This window comes from Phoxinus phoxinus, assembly GCF_949152265.1.
Source record: "Phoxinus phoxinus genome assembly, chromosome: 18".
NCBI lineage: Eukaryota > Metazoa > Chordata > Actinopteri > Cypriniformes > Leuciscidae > Phoxinus > Phoxinus phoxinus.
In genome coordinates, this window is record NC_136893.1 from 17,276,571 (window position 1) to 17,298,678 (window position 22,108).

The following is a 22,108-nucleotide window of genomic DNA, read 5'->3' on the forward strand; positions in this document are numbered from 1 at the left end:
TCATTATAATGGAAGTCAGTGCGATGGGCCGGTAGTCGTTTAGTGAAGTGATCCGAGATTTTTTTGGCACTGGGATGATGGTGGCAGTCTTTAAGCACGATGGCACTGTGGCTTGGTCTAGCGAGGTGTTAAAAATATCCGTCAGAACACAAGCCAGCTGGTCTGCACAGTCCTTGAGCACTCGCCCCTGTATGTTATCAGGGCCTGGGGCTTTCCGGGTGTTTACCCTCCTCAGAGACTTCCGCACATCAGCTATGTCCAGGCAGAGTGCCTTTTCTTGCTGATGAGGAACTGCTTTTTCCGCACGAGTGCGGTTTAGTGCCTCAAACCTCGCAAAGAAAATATTTAGTTCATTGAGGAGGTCAGTGTCAGTCTCACCCCCTGATGGAGGTGTTACCTTATGGTTAGTGATAGCCCTTATGCCTTTCCACATGTTGCTGATGTTGGTTGAGTCATGGAACAATTCCTGGATTTTTTTACTGTGAGAACGCTTTGCCAGCCTGATGGCACGGTTCAGATTGGCTCTTGCTGTTCTCAAAGCCTCCACGTCGCCAGACTTGAAGGCAGTGTTCCGTGCTTTTAGCATCTTGCGTACTTCTGCAGTAACCCAGGGTTTCTGATTGGCTCGGGTAATGATGGTCTTCATGACGCTAACGTCCTCTGTACATTTGCTAATGTAAGCTGACACCGACATGGCGTACTCATCAATGTTCGTATGACCGTCGTAAGTGGCAGCAGTCCTGAACATGTCCCAGTCAGAGCAATCAAAACAGTCCTGGAGTGCCTCCATTGCCCCCTCTGACCATAATCTCACCTGCCTCACTGTAGGTTTCCCACTGATGAGCAGGGGCTTGTATGCGGGAATTAGCATAACAGATAGATGGTCTGACGAGCCAAGTTGGGGGCGGGGGGCTGCTCTGAAAGCACCTTTGATGTTTGTATAGGCCTTGTCCAATATGTTCTGTCCCCTAGTTGCAAAATCCACATGCTGGTGGAAGTGTGGGAGAACTGTTTTCATGTTGGCCTGGTTAAAGTCCCCAGCAACAATGAAGATGCCCTCAGTATAAGTGGATTGCAACTCACTGATGGACTGGTAGAGAACAGACATAGCCACCTTCGTGTTAGCACTGGGAGGCACGTACACAGCAGTGATGATAACACAGCTAAACTCCCTGGGTAAGTAGACAGGCCTGCAAATTACAGTCAAAAACTCTATGTCCGATGAACAATGAATTGAGACTGTCCTAGCATTTTTACACCAGTTGTTATTTGTGTAAATACACAAACCACCCCCCCTGGATTTACCACTGAGTTCACGGCTCCTGTCGGCTCGAAATGTAGCAAGTCCTTCAATGCTAACAACGTTATCCGGAATTGATGTGTTAAGCCATGTCTCTGTCAGGATTAAAGCACAGCAGTTTCTAAGTTCTTGTTTTGAGGTTAATTCCAGCTGCAGGTGATCCATTTTTCCGTCCAGAGAGCGGACATTTGAGAGAAAGATGGATGGAAGCGGCGTTCTGTGGGGGTTAGCTTTTAGCCTAGCTGTTAGTCCTCCCCGACAGCCGCGCTTCCGCCTTCGGTCGCACCGCCTCCGCTTCCTTCTCTGTCGGCTTGTATTGGTGGGCGGGCCCGCTGATCTATCGGCCGCTGGAACTTGCCGGCATAGCACTCCAAGGCTACTTAGACACTCCTGGACACTTATGTCTACGAACCCGAAGTCACTGTATGGTCGTAATTCCAGTAGATACTGGCGATCATATACTACCTCATGATAAGTGGCGACTGTTTCCGCCATCACAGGCAGAGTAATTTGGTCGGAAAATTCGAAACTGTCGTGAGCCTGTGCAGCCGCCGCCAAACAGGGCGCCGCCATCTTGGCATTCTTGCGTTATTTTTGCCTCTTCACGATGACTCGCTTGCTCTAGTCCTCAGTTGTAAGTCGCTTTGGATAAAGGCGTCTGCTAAATGACTAAATGTAAATGTAAATGTAAATGCATCAGCTGTCATGACATTACAATGTTACCAATTACCATACAGTATATAAAAACCTGTAATAATGAGTTAATACAAAAACACAAACCAACACATTCTCACCTGTGAAAGGTTATCACATTATTATGGAATTAAAATCTCTGCTGTTTAACAACCAGAAATGCAATGATTCTTGGCAGTTCCAAGATGCCTGGCGGGCGCGATGACGTGTCTGATGTGGCATACATATCTATGGTCACTGCCTGCATTTTTCGGGAGTTAATTCGGTTGTAGAATGTGGTTGTCACTAGTACTACCATAAATTACTGAATTGTGTGTGTAGCCTACTGAACGGATCAAGCACTAAAAGATTAACTGAGAACAGAATTTATGCAGTGTATAAGTGGCCACATGTTTGTATCGAGCCACTTGTGTTTGTGCGCTCTGGAAAAACTGTCACTGTGCATTAGTGCTAGCCTGGTCCTACCAGACTCTCGTACATTTCATTTGTACAGAGAGTTTGGCCACTCTCCATTGACAAGCGTTAACTTCCTTGAAGGCGACTGTTGAAATTTAAAACTATTTTAAACTATCGCTAACGTTTGGTCGTGACGAAACTTCAACTCAAACTAGCGCACGACCTCACCGTCATCAAAACCCAAGAATACACCGCAAACCCAGACGACGTACTGAAGGAAAATTAAAATTGAGTGGAAGTACGTAGGAGGGCGGAGCCAGGCTAGATTAGTGGTGAGTTTTTTACAGTGTTTCTTTCCGCAGTGTACATCTTTGCTAGAGATGGGTGAGTCATTGAATGATTCATTAAATTGTTCAAAAAAACTGATTAATTCGGGGACAAAACAAGTGTCTGTTTTTATGAGTGAATGATTGGATGGTTATCAAATTCATTCAAAATACTGATTAATTTAGAAACTAAAAAAGTTCCTGCCTTTATTTGAGAGTGATTGAATCATTTTACTTGACCATTTGATTCAAAAACACAGATTCATTCAGAAATGTGGCTGTGTCTGAAACCAAATACTCTCATAGTACGGTTTGTTCTATGGTATAAATGTGTGTTGCACGAATGTAATCAGGATGTATTACATATGTCATGTTGTCATGTGACCTACTGTGACCACTACTCCTCTCCCGTGGCATCATAGCATAATTAAAGTGTCCATTGAATGCTCAACTCAGAATCTTGAAGTAATAGGTCAACTAGTTTTGTTTTACTCTTTTCACATACTGAGTCAATTAATAATTTACTCAATTGATTCGTTCAATAACACTTTCATGTACACCATTGTCAAAAGACAAAATTATTCTGATTTGACTGAGTAAAGCAGACAAAGTAACTTGTGTCTAAAAAGCAACTTATTCATACATTTTTCTTGTTTACTCAACTGTATAAAAGCAATATCTCCAACTGTGGCCTCATATGGATGTTGCAGCACTTCTGCCCGTGACATAGGCAATTGGTTATTATAAAACCAATATTTGTAATATTTAATATTAATATTAACTGAAAAAATTAAATATATTTTTTATTATAAAAAATTATACAGATTTATATCACATCTAAATTACATTTTGTCACATAATAACCCCTCGTGTCCATGGACATTTTGAATCAATAGGCAGGGAAGGTGTGTATCTGGGTTTTAACCACCCAGATAAACACCAGATATACAATTTTTAACCACCTTTTTGCTTCCATTACTTTTAAATAAAATGGTGAAATACATTTTTGAAATATTCTGTAGCCTCTCAAATAATATGAGCTCACAAAAACAGCATGCATAATAATTATAACAGAATAAAAACAAGCTGATAAAAACAGTTGGAGAGTGTAGCATGTCACACCACAGGACATCAACTTTCCCGTAGTGTTCCATGTCAACTAATACACATATTTTTTCCATCCATAAGTTTTCCATCATGTTCTTTTACCGCTTCCGACCTCCAGTGTTATTTGGAAGGGCAAAGGTATTCAAATGCAAAGTTAATTCTTCAGCAAAAGTGTTGTAAAAACATATCACACATGCTGATGGTTGCTTGTTACGCTCTTTGAGGTTCAGTAAATGAGGCTATTAATGATTCAAAGCAGTTTCTGATACAATGAAGCCGCTGGAGCTTTGAAGGATAAAAGCAGCGATGTCCTCATCACTGAAACGGCGTTGACTGCGCTGATATTTGCTCTGAGAGACAATTCGAGGTCTGGGAAGTCTGAAAATGCTCCTGTGAGGCTCTCTGTCTGCTCTGAAAGTCTCCCAATGTCATTACAAAAAGTCATTTATTCAACACTTTAAAAGGACGGCGAATGAGATTGCAAATTGGATCCCTTTGAAAACAACTTGCTGTTTTTCTTCTCTCAGACAGATTAAAAAGAAATATGGATGTATAAAAATTAAATTTCGATCTTAGATAATAAAAAAAAAATTAACAAAGTCAACTAAATAACAATGGCTGCTCTCTTGGTCCGTTTAACTTCAGCATGAGCACTGATCACAACATGAGCTCCCTTGTTGTTTTCTCGGTGAAGCACTTCTTTTTGACTCTAATTTAACCTGACATTTAACCTGACTAAGGAGCTTCTTACACAACCCTGCTCTCAATCACAAATATTAATGACCAGCACAGAGTCAGGGAGCTGTCAACATGTGTGCTGTTTGGCAATGTGCATGCAATAAAGCACTAAAACATCTCCAGTACCACTACCTCTTAGTCGTATTAGCTAGTAACAGCACTGAATAATTCAAAGAAAAGCAGAGGTAAGCACTGTTTCCAAATCTGAAACACGTTTAAGGAACAAGACATGCAAGAAACAAAGCTAAACCAACCCGTTCAAATCTCACAGCTCTGTTTAAAAGAAAATGCCAGCCACACAGTTATTCCTTTTTTAACTAGTGTACCTGAAAATCAGAAAAGCACAGGCTGTGGTGATAGACTACAAACTCAAGACTTGCTTTCACCTTTCATTTTCACCTTCTCGAGTCACTTAATTCACAGCCTCCTCTCACACCCCGATACACAAGACAGGTTTCTCAACTAACATACACACACCATAACACTTGATCATGACAAAAAAAAAGGGAAAGGGAAATCATCCAAATGCATCCTTGACAGCTTATTATTCATGAGTAGTTTTCATGAGACTAGTTAAATCATGAACAATATGATGACTATACACCCCCAAACCTTTCACAATTATAAGTCACAAGTCTCCTTAACGGTAATTAAGTATATTTAAATTATAATTTCTTGCGTGATGTGTAGTTGTTGTTTTTATTTGGTAACCAATTGTAACCATATTTAGTCAATAAAAATAATCATTAATCATTAATTAGGTTTATCAATAAATGTGGCACATTTAGAGGCATTCTCGAGTCTTTTTCAAGGCTCAGATTAGTCAAGAGTAAGACACATACTGTACAACAACTTCCCAGCAGATGAGAAGGTTTCCCAATTATACAAAAGACAGTTTGATGATAACAATCCACAGTCAGTGTGTTGCTCTATATACCATATGCAAGATTCATGTGCAAGCAAAAATATAGGCCTACTACATAGTATGCATTTCTGGGCATCGATTTGATCCCTGCAGGTACGGAAGTTCATACATCTTTCTAATTCACATCCAGACAGACAAATCCCAAAACAAATGGTGCACATCATTGCTCACTTATAGTACTGATGCCAAGTACCATAACACTGTCATTCACTGATTGCACAGTTTTCAACCTAGAACTCTGTTAGCATGTCTCTAAACCAAATAAACACTTTTGAAAAAGAAGTGCACTTTATTGTATTGAATGTGCTCTTATAGTGTACTTCAAATCTTAAAAGTATATAGTATGCTTAGATTAAGTAGTAGCCTATGTTTTATACACACTTAAACACTTTTAAAAATAGCATCAAATGAAAAGTTTCACTTTAGTACATTTTGAAATCACTGTTTTATTGATATTTTTGTGCTTTAAAAAAGTATACACTTATTTGATGTATTCACATAACATACTAACACATGCATAGTATGTGTATGTGTTACATGTGTAACACATACACATACTAGCACATGTAAAGTACTTCATTATAATTTAAACTGTGTGTCATTTGATATTACATGGTTTATATACATTTTAAATATACAAAATTACGTCATCTTTACAAGTGTAAATATATTTAAATACATACAAGTTTCAATGGAAATAACATCAAAGTATATTTCAGTTCCCCATAAATGAATATCAGTACATTCAACACTAGCCTACCATATTGCAAAGAGAATTAAAGTAATTATGAACTTACAGATGTACTTAAAGGGATGGTTCGGAGTAATTTCAACCATAAGGTCCTTTTAGCTTATTTAAAGATATCAGCTGAATGGCTTAGTGCAGGCGCTAACGGATACAAGGTTGTATCTCGTAAATTACCCCACTAATAATTGCCGGAATGGTAGTAAACTTCCATAGTAGTACAAATAGGTTCTGTACTCATAAAAAGAGGCATTGGAAAGTATGTAAGAACATCAGGAGTTTATTTAAATAACACTTGCCTGATGGCTAACACTGTGTCCTAACCAGACGCGATACGATAAGATCCAGCAAGAAATATATATATATTTTTTTTTTTATGCTTGCAAACATAACAGAGATGACAATTGTGGTATACAATTTTGCAACAAATTACAAAAATGTCTGTACAAAATATAACAACAATATGTAGGCCTACAGTTTCTGTGACCATACAGAATAAAGGAAGAAGTTAGCAATGCATAACTAACTGAAACAAAGATAAAAATAAAAATAAATGCAGCGAGAAATAATTTGTCTGTCCACACTAGATGCGACGCGACTGCGAGATGCGTACAAATCAATCAAAAACCACAGCCAATCAGAACAGCGTGTGGGCGGGGTCTCACGTCAAGTGCTCACCACCAGAGCCTTTATCTTGACGGCAATCGCAAGAAAATGGATGAGTAGCTACATAATCAAATTCACAACCATTTAAACATTGTTCAAATACATAGGCTACTGAAGTACTAAAACAATATTTGTCAAATAATAAACTTGTTTCTTCACAGTTTGAACGTTCTTGTTTTCATTTGTTTAATTTCAAGATCTGAGGTGAATGATCCATTGTTGCTTTTACAGCAAGCTGGGAGCATTAAATGATATTCAAAGTCACATTACACGCTTTTAACATTAAATAAAGCACATAAACACTACCTGAGATTATCATTCCCACACTTTGTGTTTGTTGTTCCAGCGTGACGTCGCAGAAAAATAGAAACAGTTTCCCGGACGTCGAGGTCACTTCAGTGATTTGGGAAAAAGACAGTGTAAAATTTCTCCCGTTTTTAGTTGAAACCAGTGTTGTGTAAAAGCCCCCTTAATTTTTAGGTGAACTGTCCCTTTAATAGCACACAGATATCACATGACGTGCTCCTCTGGCCTCCTTTTCTCTGCCCCACTGTGATGACGAAGGGGGGTTTGGGTAATTATCTGACCAATGAACACATTTTGGATAAGATACTGAATCTAAGAGGGTTGACCCCACAACAATTCCTGCTTATTTTCCCATCTAAAAAGATGGATCCGCCTGAGCCTGGTAATTTGCTGGTCTAAAATAGTTCATAATTTGAATTTTTTATTTCCCACAGAGCCCAACAATTTTCTCTGTCTTCCTCCGCTCACTGCTGGATGTAATAAGATGATGGCATACCGTGTTGGCATGGGTTCCTCATTTCCTTTAAAGTATGCGAACAATGGCATATCGAGTTATTCGCCGGCACTCTTATTAACAACAATGCGATGCAAAGCAGAAGAGTGAGAATGTGAAACTCAAGCACCCTGTCATTAAGTTCATTATGGATGCCAACATCATTTAAATTCAAGCAGGTATACTTACATCCACTGTCCTCGGTTCCTCTAGTCTAAAGCACTACAGGAGCACTGGCCCTCCCCAGGGGACTGATGCCAGGCACGGCATGCATAAGCAATACCCTGCTTTCTGAATCTCCACACAGAACAATTACTCTTTCCAGGAGAGTTCTGTGTCATTAAAACTGAAATGTGTTTATTGTAAATACATTCAAATTCATCTTGCCTCTTGCCACTTAAACTGTCAGGTATAATTTTATGGTTACTGCAGAGCAAAAAGGGGAAAAAATACCAACATTCTTCATGGTTAAATAACGATACAGAGAGGCACCTCAATAATGAATATTTATTCATTAACATTAAAAAAAAGGTTTAAAAAAAACTTTGAGTTTTACATTTGGAAACACCAAATTAATTCAGTGAATTGTCATCAGTCTTAATGAGCCTTATGATAAATCATTCAAAACAGTCAAGGTGACCCTGGTGTGAATTAATAACAGACTGGAACCTGCAGTGAACCCCTACATGTGTTTGTGTACGGAAACTAATACATATTTCACTGTTGTTACAGTCATAATTAGAAGCTAACCACCCTACTTCCCCAACCCCAAATTTTAATAAACTCTTAATATGATAATAACCTACAACTCGGGAGCACATGGGCTCCAGCATAGTTTGGTTCTCCATCTGTCTTTCTCACACATCCAGATAAACACACACACTCTCACACTCCTCTGTTCTATTTCCATATCAAACAGGGCTTGTTTTGCTCCAAACTTCCATGTTTACTTGCCTCAACTTGCAGGTGGTGTGTCAAGTCAGTCAGATGAAAATGAAGAGACGAGCAGTGTGTTTGTGTACATGTGCGCAGGTAGGGGCTTTATCTTAATATTCAGAAGTTTTGCTGTGCAAAAACAACATCAGAGTTAACTTGGATACAACTCGGAGAACATGGATTAATCAAGATGGAGAGAGAAAAAACAAAACATATGTACCTGTGACTTCCAAAAAAACATTTAAAGGGATAGTACAGCGAAAAAGTATAATTTTGTCAACAATGTATCACCCTCATCCACACCTGTATTACTTTTTTTTTTGTGAATAACACCGCTACATGGTGAAAAGTGCAAAATCGCTCGTAGCTCTTATTGTCAATTATGATCAAACAAAGTTTAAATTTCGATTCACGGTCTCTAAGGTCCGCCAAAACATTTGAAGTGGGAGGAGCCACTTTTACAAAAATGGCTATAACTCTTGAAAGAAATTGATATTTTCACCAATCTCGGCACACCCAAGAGCACATTCTGTGGTTGTGTGAAAAAGCACACGATGACGACTAGCCACTTGGTGGTGCTAAACATGAAAATGGCTATAACCACTTAACTGTTAGTCCGATTGACTTGAAAATTGGCTTGCTGTGTTTTTGTGCTATAATCGTCTATGAAGACATTGGTGTATCTCAAAAACTATGGCTGCCATCGGCCAATGAAGTTTGAGCACTTATTAGACAAGGTTAATGGAGGCTGATCGGAATGAAACTCGGTGGGCATGTTCGAATCATGGTCCTAGAGGTCTGTAAGAATTTTGAAAGAAATCACGTGGTGTTTCACACATCTACTCTAGGGCTGAATCTGAAATCATCCTTTATACCCTCAAATAGGGCGTTACTTGAGGGGACAGCCATTTTTAGTGGTGTCTGAAACCAAAGTGGACGTTATTGAGTGCACTCATTCAATCCCACGTTGCATTGCAATAACAAGTGGACAACCAATGTACGTTCAACGGGTGTCCAAATTCACCCACTCGTGTTCTTTCACTCCTTCAAGTGAACACTATTAGTGGACTATAACGTAGGAAATAGTGAATGAGAGTTTAGGGGGTGATTTCGGATTCAGACATTGTTAATAATTATTTAAAAAAATGATGTTACCTTTTGAGTAGCTATAACAGGGTAATTTAGAAAATTGGCGTGGCAAAATATACTCAAAAGTCAATAAATCCTAGCCGAAAACTCAAAACTTCACGAAATTAGGTGAAAACATTCAACATGTGATTCTAAAAAAGCATGCAGACTTTTATGGGGATCAGACCATATGTGGCACTATAACTGTTAAAAAGCTTTTTTTTTTTAAAAACATATGTTTCCTAAGGTAAATTGCCTGTATTGCTTGTAAATGGTCTTTTCCTTCTATGATTTAAGTGGTTACATGCTTTGTAGATAAAACATAATATCTTTTTACGCATGTGCTTAAAGGCCTTAAAACGCTTGAACCCTGATAATTGCTGCTCGCAGCTATATTTCAAAATGTAATTATTCCTGTGATGGCAAAGCTGAATTTTTAGCATCATTACTCCAGTCTTCAGTGTCACATGATCCTTCAGAAATCATTCTAATATGATTTGCTGCTCAAGAAACATAACTGATCAATATTTTTGTGGAAACTGGGATCATTTTTTCATGAATCTTTGATGAATAGAAAGTTCAAAAGATAATTGTTTTGAATCTGAACTCTTCTCGCAGGCATGGTTCACAGTTCACATGTTTCTGCTCAAGCGTTTCTGTTGACATTTGCAGATCTGATTTTAAAATACACTCTTGTGAAATTATGAGTTGTCATCACATGTCCACAGAAGTGTTGCTTTACCGTGTGACCTAAACAGGGAAGAAGGGCCAAGAAGAACTTTAGAAGATATTTCATGATAGATTTACCCATGAATAACTAGAAAACTGATGCATGTACAGTCCAAACAAGCTGGGAAATTCAGCCCAAAACATCTGGTGATGAAGCTCTGACGTGTGTGTGGTGGTAGTCAAACTGTTGACTATATAGGTAACAGTGGACTCCCTCCAAAGACCAGGCCTTACAACTCACCTTGGTAGTTTTGATTTTGTTCCCGGAGCTGCAGGACCAGCCGGTGAGGTCAGGCAATACTTTACACTCTTCACCATTTAAGCATGGCTCCATTTGACACCACCACTTCATCCGCACGATTGATGCTGAGAGGGAATTAAAAGAAAAGTGGGTGAAATGCAGGAGCAACATCCAGTACCACCAAGAAGTTGATGATTTAAAAAAAAAATATATACAGTACAGTTAAAAAGTTTAAGATCTGTACGGGGTTTTTTTTGTAAAGAAGTCTCTTATGCTCACTAAGGCTGCTTTTATTTGATTTAAAATTCTGTAAAAAGCAATATTGTGAAAAATGATTACAATTTAAAATAACTATTAAATTCCTGTGATGGTAAAGCTGATTTTTCAACATTAATCCAGTCTTAAGTGTCTTACGATCCTTCAGAAATCATTCTAATATGATGATTTGATACTCAAGAAACATTTCTGATTACCGAATTATCAGTATTGGAAACAAATGTGCTGCTTATTTTGTTCTTCTTTCTTAATTCTTTTTCAGGATTCTTTGATTAATTTAATGCAGAACAATTTAACAATTTACAGCAGAAAGAAGAAGAAAAAAAGCTTACTGAACCCATCAGACTAAAGATTTATCAGCAGTAGTGTAAGTACTGGATTTTCATTATCACAAAATAAACCCTGGCAGGGCGATCAAAATTCACACACTGAGTGGTTTTGTTTCATTCAGAGGGGGTTTATTTTGTGAAAATAACTAGCTGACTTCATTATCCTGCTTATTAAATGGCTACTTTCCAAGTAAATAACTATAACAAGGACACAAAATACGAATTTGAGTTGAAATTATCATTATGTGAGAAGAAAGAGACTGCAGAGTGATAAGAGCGAGTGTTTTTTAGCCAGAGACAGCGGTCAATGGTCAAAATGTTTTCCACAACAGACAGAATCAAGTATTTCAGAGATCAGTGTAGTAAGAATGTATCAAATCACAACTGAAATGAATTGACATGAAATTGTGAAATGTTGAGGTCTGTTAAATCTTCCCAGAGGCATACAAGAATGACCATGATGATAACACACCCACATAAGCTCACTGCCCACCTCTCAGATGCACATAAACCCACTCAAACCCACACAGAGACAAACCTGCATGCTGAAAGTACACAGAAAGACACAAGCTATGGCTGATTAATGCTCCATGCTGACAAAACTGCCCTGCTGAGGGAAAAAAATGTGTTTTGGACAGGGTCACGGGCATGGGTCGCTGATGTGCTGGCTTATTAACAATCTTGACCTGCGAGACTTGCGTTGGTCAACCAGCTTCATCAGAAAGACAATGCTTGTCTGAATATTCATGCTAGTCTTTTCTGCAGGATATTCAGGGAGAGATCCATACGTACTCAACAGCTTCTTTTGAAGAATTAAAATTGTAATATCCTGCGTAACACAATACATGTGCACCCGAGGCACCAGGATATAGTAATGCTATTGTATGAGAAAATGTATGAAAGTGAATGTGGTATTACATCGGGATTTTCCTTTCAAAACTATTTTCTTGACATTCTATCAAAGAATGAATTATGTTGACTCTGAATCAAATTCTGCATGATTCTGCATTATCATTTAGACTAGAGGAGTTTTTCTGGAGAACAAGCTCAAGTGGCCTATATGTGTTAAAACAAAAGCCGTTATATAGGATATATTATTGAGGAATATTACTCATATTCATTGAAATGATTAATAAAACAATAGGGATGGACAACACATCATAACCATAACAGTTTTCTGCCAACATATAAGGATATTTAAAGGGATAGTCCACCCAAAAATTTTACGAAATTGTAATTTACTCTAAACCTGTATGACTTTCTTTCTTCTGTGGAACACAAAAGAAGATATTTTGAATAATGTTGGTAACTAAACAGTTTTGGTTCCCATTGACTTCCATTGAACACAAAAAAAATACAATGGAAGTCAAAGTGAACGAAAAAAATCTAAATTCTTTAAAGGGTAACTGTCGCCAAAATTGATCCAAGGCTATTTTTGTTAATCTACCTGAGTCAAACATTCGTGTAAAAGCATAATTAGAATGGAATTAATCACTTTTCATTTTGACCTTATTTTCGTTTTCGGTCAAAATGCCCTTTGAATGAGTGCTAGGGGCACGACAATGAGAGCATCAAAATCGCTATTTTTAAAACACTAAGGAGGCTCGACACAACATGAAACTGTGCTTGAAAAATCACCAGGGGCCCTACACATGAACTCGAGCATTGACTACATTGTTTGTGTCCACGGAGTTGACAAAATTTTGTCACAAAAATAGCCTAGGATCAATTTAGGCGAGAGTTACCCTTTAAAATACCTTCTTTTGTGTTTCACAGAAGAAAGAAAGTCATTACAGGTTTGGAATGACATGAGGGTGAGAAAAGCATTTTTGAGTGGACTATCCCTTTAATTGTACATGCTCATCATCTAATACCCACTTAAAGTTCATCTTAAATAACACTGTTAAACATAAGCTGTAGCAAATCTTAAAATGCATATCCATTTTCGTTACAACCAGTTTACATTATAATGTTGATGCCTAAATTCACTTGAAGAATTTAAAGAAGCATTTATACTTTTTTTTAAAGTCTCCTGATCTTATTTTGGAGGTCTCCTACAATCGTTTTACATGCATCCAAGGCCCAAAAACACAGCAGCCAATGAAGATGCAAATTTGTTCGTATAGGTGCGTGCAGCCAGGAAGACTAGAGTTACAGACATTTTTTTTCTTTTAGGAGATAATAATTCTATAAAACTACAACACAGCTGATATAGCTATAACCGCGATATTACACACTACATTAAAAGGTAATATCCGAAGACCATAGGGGCACTATTTTTTTTTCCATTTATTTAGACAAAACACTATAGAAATGTAATATCAGCCATTTATTGATTAGTTTATTAATTATTAGTTTATTGTATAAGCCAGAATTGTAATATTGGTGCATGCCTAACATTTTTTTTTAAGTTTTCCAGCAGAAAACTTAAAACAGAGATACCTACAGCAAGAAACTGTGTGCGGCAGTAAATCCCTCCAAAATATCTGCTGATTGAAGAGTCAACAAACTGGCAAAGCAGGATTAGATTCACAGCTCGAAGCCTAAATCTAAGGAGAGTGACAGCTTGAGAAAGCCAATGTTGCTGGAGTTTTAAATCAAAAGCAGCCCTGAAGTCCAACCTGTTCCTGAAACTAAATCCAACAGGAGTTTGCAAACTATCACTGCGTCTTATGCTGTCATAATAAGTACCAAGTCATTTTTTGTTTGTTTTGACCAATATGACAGTGATCATGGACTGTACTGACACCTATCGCTGTAGATGCAGCATCACACATAATAATAGTCACTGATGCACTTAGCCATGATTCATTTTTTCCTTAAACCTACAGTCATTTGAGGTTAATGAGATACAGACATACCATCTACACATGAAGGTTGGGTGTGTGTAGTTCCAGCCACCTGTCCAGGGAGACAGGAGCACTTGACCGTCTGAGACCTCTCCTCTATTTTATTCTTATTACAGCACCGATGAGCCGCCACCACTTCACAGGTACCCGGCTTTACTTCTGACCGACCTTAAATTGACAGAAAGACCGTTAAAGACGGGAGGACTTTATTACATGCAGAATATTTGTCATGTGCGTACACACATCTTAAAATGTTGTGAAAACAGAGGCACAGATAACATTATTTCTAATGTCCTGGCGCCCTCACATGGACATAAACAACACTACAGTTGCTCTGAGCTCTGATCCAGTGACTTTATTAAAATCAGCACAGAAATAATTATTAAAACATAACATATAAACATATATAAAGAATATGTTTTCTGTAAATACAGATGTTAAAAAAAATAAGTACACCATCACGTCTATCTATCTATATCTATCTATCTATCGATACACACGTGTGTGTGTGCGTGTGTGTGTGTGTGTGTGTGTGTGTGTGTGTGTGTGTGTGTGTGTGTGTTGTTGTGTGTTTCTTGTGGCATCTTGACACAGGGCATATATATCATTAACTTAAACTAAAACTATTAAAAACATTTCTGTTAATTAAAATAAAGCTGAAAATCAAATATAAATGTTAGTTTAATTTTTTTGTAATGAAAATTAGAAATGTTCCCTTAGCAATAAAACTGAAACAAATTTAAGTTGAAGCACTAAACTTATTAACTGGAAATAAATAAAAAATTAGAGCTAACTAAAACTTCAATAAAAATTAATTCAACCAAAATAGATCAGTTTGTAACTAAATCAGTTCATCAAAATAAAATCAATAAAAAAACTGACAAAAGCTTGTTTAAAATTTTTAATAAAATTATAAATATATATAAAGTAAACTAAAATAAACAAACATTATATTATTTATATTATATTTTATCATGTGACCCTGGACCACAAAACCAGTCACAAGGGTGATTCTTAATTGAGATTTATCACATGAAAGCTGAATAAATAAGCTTTCCATTGATGTATGGTTTGTTATGTAGGACAATATTTGTCCAAGATACAACTATTTGAAAATCTGGAATCTGAGGGTGAGAAAATCTCCTTTAAAGTTTTTATGTTCTTGATGATGCTGCATTCACTCACAAAAATAAATGTTTTATATATTTCACGGTAGGAAATGTACAAAATATCTTCATGGAACATGATCTTTACCTAAAATCCTAATTATTTTTTTTATATGTAATTTTGATCTACAATGTATTGTTGGCTATTGCCACAAATATACCCGTGCGACTTGTGACTGGTTTTGTGATCCAGGGTCATATATTATTTGACTTTATATGGATGCAAATATCTACTTAAAGCTATACCAGCCGCCTCATGACCTTTTAGATTCACTATGTTCATGACTGAATGAGTTATAACTAGGTGGCAAATGGTTGTTTAGCAGTTATTAGCAGTGGTCTGGCTGTGCTCCCAGTGGGGCTATATAAGTGTGTGTCCAGTGTGTGTAATGAGACCTAAGGGGGACAAAAAAAAATGGGGGGGGGGGGGGGTGAGAGAGAAAGGGAGAGCGAGAGAGTTGGCTTAGCTTACCGGTTTGGCCTCGAGAGCTTTGGTTGCTGCTGGACACTGACTGTGAGCACAGGAGCCACACACACACAAGCAGAAGAGCCCATGGTTTCTGCCTTACTTTATTCCTGTAGATGCGCTTCACGCAGATTTCTGTTTTGCAGGACATGCTTGCATTTTCCTATGATAAAAAAGGAGTATATTTTGTCTTGATCATTATTTCAATAAATATGTATTTCTGCACATGCATTTCTATAGCACATTTAAAAACAACATGATCTGACCAAAGTTTAAAGCAAAAACACAGGTAAAATAACAAGGAATATAATTATACTTCTTATAACCATTTTCAATGCTCTAAGTCAAATAGTTAAATCTTAAGAAAGAAAGATGATATACGACTACAACACTTCACTTAATGTTCTGAGGTTAAGTATCATCACTGTCATCTTCAGCAACGCCTAGAAGGAAACAAATTGTAAGGGGAATAATTTACTGTTAGCGATCAGTGTCGATATTACTGTCAAGTCCCTGGGTTAATCTGATCTTCCATCTCCCGATCTGCAACTCTGCCAAAGTGTCTTTTAACACAAGTGCTCATAGTACCTGACTATGGAAAACTGCTCCCTGGTGCTTTTCTATGTCTCCCTGGGAATAGAACCACAAAAATGTAGTCAGGATAACATTCATAATATTCAGGATTTTCACACATTTTTAAAGTTCAGTAGCAACTCCACAATAAACTGCAAATCTGTCTAGATCCACTTACGAGCTCATCATATGCAACTGACAGGATGTGAAATGAATATGTGAACAAAATAAGAAAATACTCTCTCGTCTATTAGACCAAAACAAGTTGGCATGAAGCAGAGATGGAAGAATAGACATGACTACTCTTTTGTTTTTCGGTTTTAAATTCAGGGAGAGGGGTTTTATTAAAAAAAGGGATAAAAATTAACTGACTTACAATCTATTTGTTAAAGTTAAAGTTAAAAAAATGATCCAAAGTTAAAGATAAAACAAAACAATACACAGGTTAAGCGAGAAAGACCATTATAAACGAATTAAAACCAGAACTAAAAAAAATTATGTACACACAATGCTATTACTAAAATAACTGGTAGCCTATGTTAATTTAGACACATTCTGACTTAAACAGACATGTGATAAATTAGACAACAGATTGGCTGATTTGTGTAGCCTAGTGTGCTATGTTGTATTTCTGTTCTATCTGTTATGGCTGGTAGCCTACATGGAGAAAAAATAAAAAAGCAAATGCGATTCGTGCGTGCATTTAGCTAATATAGGCTATTAAGTAGGCTACATCGATAACTTTTTTCATCATTGTATCTAGACTTACAAAACGAAACCACGCGACGTTTACGTTACTCATAATTTTCACGGACACATACAAATTACATTGTTTATCATTTTGTAAACGAATGGAAAAATTAGTTGCCTTACCTGCATTTCCTCTGGAAAACAGTGTCACCCCGATTCATGTAGCTACTCGTTCAGTGCTGGTTTATTAAAGTCCTCAGGAAGACGCTCCCTGCATCAGTATCAAACTTAATCAAGAGACCATCTGTTCACATTCAGATCTTTTCTATTACTACTCTAAAGGCGATTACTCGTGTTAGTAACGCGGGGGGCAAGGGTCTTTATTTAATAGCTCGCCTTGAGCTCATGACAGTTTCTGGAAGATATTTGATTATATACTTTTTTCATTTGATCATTTACATATTAATGTTCATTGCTAACAACACCAATAAAAATAATTAAACTTTCAATAAAAAAGCCAATAAAAGAGATGTTTTAAAAATGAGGTGTTAATTGTTTTATTTTGGTGTAAATAAATGTAAAAATTGTGTAAAAATGGCTTTTTCTAAATGTGACATTTTGTAAATTCAACTTGCATGATCAACTACAAACAAAAGACTGTGTACAGACCTAATAAAGAAAAAAGAGAGTCGCTACTAATTGAATGAAAATGACAATCTTTAATTGAATCAGCTTCAGTCAACATCAGCATCTGTCTTGTCTGTATCTTCATAAATCACACCTGTCGTCCATCACCATCTTCAGTGCCTTCCAGTGACCCTCACCAGCCCTGGTGTCTTGCGGTTACCTTCACCGGCTCCAGTGTTGTGTGATGACCCTCACCGACCCCAGTGTCTTCCGGTGACCCTCACCAGCCTTAGTGTCTTGCAGTTACCTTTACTGGCCCCAGTGCTGTGCAGTGACCCAAACCACACACAATGTCTTTCGGTGACCGGACCTCACCAGCCCTAGTATCTTGCGGTAACCTTCACTGCCCCCAGTGCTGTGACCCTTACTGCCCCCAATGTCTTTTTTAAGTGAACCTCACCAGCAATAGTGTCTTGCGGTAAACTTCACTGGCTCCAGTGCTGTGCTGTGCTGTGCTGTGTAGTGTAGTGACCCTGTCCCAATGTCTTCCGGTCACCGGAAGACATAGGGGCCGGTGAGGGTCACTGCACAGTCCCATGGGGCCGGTGAGGGTCACTGCACAGTCCCATGGGGCCGGTGAAGGTAACCGCCAGACATAAGGCTGGTGAGGGTCACCGAAAGACATTGGGTGCGGTAAGGGACACTGCACAGCAGAGGCCTCAGTGCTGTGCAGTGACCCTCACCGCCCTTCAAATGTCTTCCGGTGACCCTCACCAGCCCTGGTGTCTTGCGGTTACCTTCATCGGCCCCAGTGTTGTGTGATGACCCTCACCGACCCCAGTGTCTTCCCGTGACCATCACCAGCCCTAGTGTCTTGAGGTGACCCTCACCACCCTCAATGTCTTCCACTGACCCACACAGACCCCAGTGCTCTGTGATGACCCTCACCGACCCCAGTGTCTTCCGGTGACCCTTAATCAGCCCTAGTGCCTTGAGGTGATCCTCACTGCCTTCAATGTCTTCCAGTGACCCTCACCACCAGCCCTGGTGTCTTGCGGTAACCTTCACCGGCCCCAGTGTTGTGTGATGACCCTCACCGACCCCAGTGTCTTCCGGTGACCCTCACCAGCCCTAGTGTCTTGAGGTGACCCGCACCGCCTTCAATGTCTTCCAGTGACCCTCACCGACCCCAGTGTCTTCCGGGGACCCTCACCAGCCCTGGTGTCTTGCGGTTACCTTCACCGGCCCCAGTGTTGTGTGATGACCCTCACCGACCCCAGTGTCTTCCAGTGACCCTCACCAGCCCTAGTGTCTTGAGGTGACCCTCACCGCCATCAATGTCTTTCAATGACCCACACCGGCCCCAGTGCTGTGTGATGACCCTCACCGACCCCAGTGTCTTCCGGGGACCCTCACCAGCCCTGGTGTCTTGAGGTGACCCACACCGGCCCCAGTGCTGTGTGATGACCCTCACCGACCCCAGTGTCTTCTGGTGATCCTCATTGGCCCCAATGTTTTACGGTGACCCACACCAGCCCTAGTGTCTGAGGGTGAAGCTCACCAGCCTTAGTGCCGGCCCAAGTATCTTGCATTGAGGGTCACCAGCCCCGTTGTCTTCTGGTGATCCTCACTGGCCTCTTTGTCTTCCAGTGACCCTCACCGAGCTCAGTATCTTGCAGTCGGGGTCACTGGCCCCATTGTCTTCTACTCACATATGTCTAGGTCTCCATTTCTGCATAGGCCTCTTCGCTCTCAATTTTGTTACTGTGTGGGGAAGTAATGAAAAGGTAAGAAAACAGAAATGTAAAGGTAAGAAAATCTAACACAGTAAAACTTCATTTCTAAACTTTATATGGGCACATGCAGGGCAACAACCAGATCAGTCTTAAGATAAAGATAAAAAGATCCTGCTGCATACCTGCCAAAGCATGAGAAAAACTTTCTCCCAAAACTGCTTAATCTTTTTCTCAGTCGCCCAAGTCGTCCAATTTTAGGTAGCTTTGATCTGGAAAACACACAGAACAAGCATGAAGACTGACAAGCAAGCACTCTACAATAAATGGTTCTAAATAAACCCATAATGACCAGAATCTTACTGTATGTGTGCATGTTTGTGGGTGTATGTGATCTGTGCGTGCATTTGATCAACAACTGTTTGCCAACAACACAGGTCTGCATGAGCGTGTGAGTGTGTGTTCAGCATATGTACCTCATTTCTGTGAGTGGCAGCTGAGTGCACTCTTCGTCAGTCCAGTCCCCTGCCTCCTCAAACACACAAACACATTTCTAAGCATTTTCAATCTCTCATACATATACAAAACTAAAGAATTAGCCTATCTTTTATCATTTTCACTAGCAATGCCTAAGAATTTAATTTAATTATTTATATAATGACAGATTCCATTCATAAACCCAGTCACATACAGATGCCACCATCATTTGAAAAAACTCACTGCTGTGTTGCTGGTGGATGGATGAGGGTACATGTTCGGCAGCAAATGTTCCAGGTTGTTCAGCAGGTGCTCTGTCAAAGCGTTACACAGCCCCTGTTCCTCAATCATGCTGGGGCCGAGAGGAACGCTGCACACACAGATAACAAACGTGTCACATCACTATACACCAGACACCCATCTTCCTTTTATGTTTGACAGCTCCATCAGACTGGTCTCTGTCTCATAAGATCCTGAAAACCTGTGCATGTAATTCTAGAAACATCAGTCCTTGAGTTACATTGTAATGTGCTTTGGGTTACAGACTATATCAACTGAACACACAGACACACACACACACACACACACACACACACACTTACTGAAAGATGGTGGGTCCAAAAACTATTGACAAGTTCTTGGATGTCATAAGATTCAGATGACTCTCAGCTGCCACACGGGACAGGAAGTACAACAAGTAGCAGAGGACGTTAAAATGTTCCTCAGGAAGACTGTTCAGGATCATCCTCACAGCCTGATTCAGTTCTTCCTCTTTTGAATCTGCAAGATACAATGAAGAAGATTCAATCAGATTTGATGAGTCAATTTTGTTGTGCAGCAAGTACCCAAAATGTTCACTCCTCACCGCCTCAGCTTCACCTACCATTGAACACCTTCAGCAGTTGTGTCCTGTGTGACTCTGGAATAAGTCCACCAGGCAACTCCCTGAGGAAAAGTTTCAACAAGGAGGCAAGAGTAGGAATATCCCCACTGTCAAACTCCGGAAAGCTTCCTTGATCAAAACCTTTCCTTAATTCCTGGCAGAGTTTCACTTTCCCGCTAACCCTGAACAGGCCACTCTCACTGAGACCTAAACACAAACACGCATTTTATTTTACAGATACACACAATCTCAGCATATGTGGACACTGAGAAACACTGGCAGACACACTCACCATGCTTCTCCACAAACTCCACTATGTGTATGAGCGCTAGAGGAAGACCCTGCCTCATCTGTCCACTCTTCCTCAGGCCCATCAGAGGCACACCAAACACAGCCTTCTGTGTTTCCACCTGCACAAAAAGTTCAAAAAAAATCAAGACGGTTTACAGGGAAATGTAAGCTACTGTACAGGACACACTGCATAAGAAAATAACTTTAAAATGTTAGACAGATTCCTATAAAGGATAATCAGGAAATATCACATTTACAATAGCATTTCATGTGGGCTACACTTACAACAATTTACGGGATGTCATTTGTTAATTTCAATACTTGACATTTAAAACAAGACTGAAAAAAATAAGAAAGCTGAATTTTAACACAAATTTATGAAGTTCTTTACTGGAAGTCAATCTTTGTCAAATTGTTAGTAGTCTGCTGTGTGCATATCGCATACTTACACACACTGATAAAACTCCGATCACCCCCATTTCAATGAAAGGAGGAGCTGTCAACCAATCCGAGAGTCCGAAGCCGATAGTCGAACCCAGAAAAGGGTCAAAAACGGGAATCCAAAACAGTCACAAATCAAGCGTCAAAAACAGAACGGAGTCAAAAACCCAGTGTCAAAATGTGTCGCGAATCCAAAGCCGATAGTCAAAAACCGAAAATCAATAACCAAATCAATTCAATAACTGTAGAAACTCGCCAACCGCAACAAAAACCGCATATATCGCCAAAAACACCCAACAGAGATTTCTGATAAAGAAAGTTCATTATGACCTGCTGCAGCGCTCACGTCATAATTGCGCTGAGCAGTCTAGTTGTGTTAGGTTACCAGGCATCAACAAACCATCAGTGCATACATTAACATTTAAATGAATGACAGAAATGATAATAATTAAAACAACTTAAAGAATATTTTACAATATTTAAACACAAACAATCAGGTTTTTACTAAACTTAATTTGTTTTAGTTTTTTTTTTTTTTTTCCAGAAAGCTTATTTTTATTTTGATAATATTTTTTTCA

General features: G+C 39.0%; 2 protein-coding genes across 4 annotated transcripts; both read right to left on the minus strand.

Moving 5' to 3' along the window:
• Positions 1 to 8,189: 8,189 nt before the first annotated feature.
• LOC306985407 (chemokine-like protein TAFA-4) lies at positions 8,190 to 17,501 on the minus strand. Of its 3 annotated transcripts, none has more exons than XM_079587636.1 (6): positions 17,262 to 17,501; positions 16,294 to 16,445; positions 15,822 to 15,978; positions 14,196 to 14,351; positions 10,730 to 10,854; positions 8,190 to 10,509 (listed from the first exon to the last, which is right to left on the minus strand). In XM_079587636.1, the coding sequence occupies exons 3-6, from the start codon at positions 15,964 to 15,966 to the stop codon at positions 10,498 to 10,500; spliced, it is 438 nt and encodes a 145-aa protein (XP_079443762.1). In that variant the 5' UTR covers positions 15,967 to 15,978; positions 16,294 to 16,445; positions 17,262 to 17,501; the 3' UTR covers positions 8,190 to 10,497. The 3 variants fall into 3 exon arrangements, with proteins under 3 accessions (XP_079443762.1, XP_079443761.1, XP_079443760.1); XM_079587635.1 differs by having other exon boundaries at positions 8,297 to 8,760; positions 16,404 to 16,445; XM_079587634.1 differs by having other exon boundaries at positions 9,218 to 10,509; positions 16,404 to 16,445.
• A 2,639-nt stretch (positions 17,502 to 20,140) lies between these two features.
• LOC306986025 (protein FAM13A-like) lies at positions 20,141 to 21,054 on the minus strand (the record flags this gene model as incomplete). Its single annotated transcript, XM_079588857.1, has 4 exons — positions 20,141 to 20,285; positions 20,518 to 20,695; positions 20,799 to 20,998; positions 21,044 to 21,054. 4 exons carry the CDS (start codon positions 21,052 to 21,054, stop codon positions 20,141 to 20,143), a joined length of 534 nt encoding a protein of 177 aa, XP_079444983.1.
• Positions 21,055 to 22,108: the final 1,054 nt, after the last annotated feature.

Coding starts and splice junctions, on each gene's coding strand:
- LOC306985407 (XM_079587635.1), bottom strand. Junction 15,979..16,403: donor GAGCAGTTTTCCATAGTCAG/GTACTATGAGCA, acceptor TTTTTATCATAG/GAAAATGCAAGCATGTCCTG. Junction 14,352..15,821: donor AAGCTCTCGAGGCCAAACCG/GTAAGCTAAGCC, acceptor TGTCAATTTAAG/GTCGGTCAGAAGTAAAGCCG.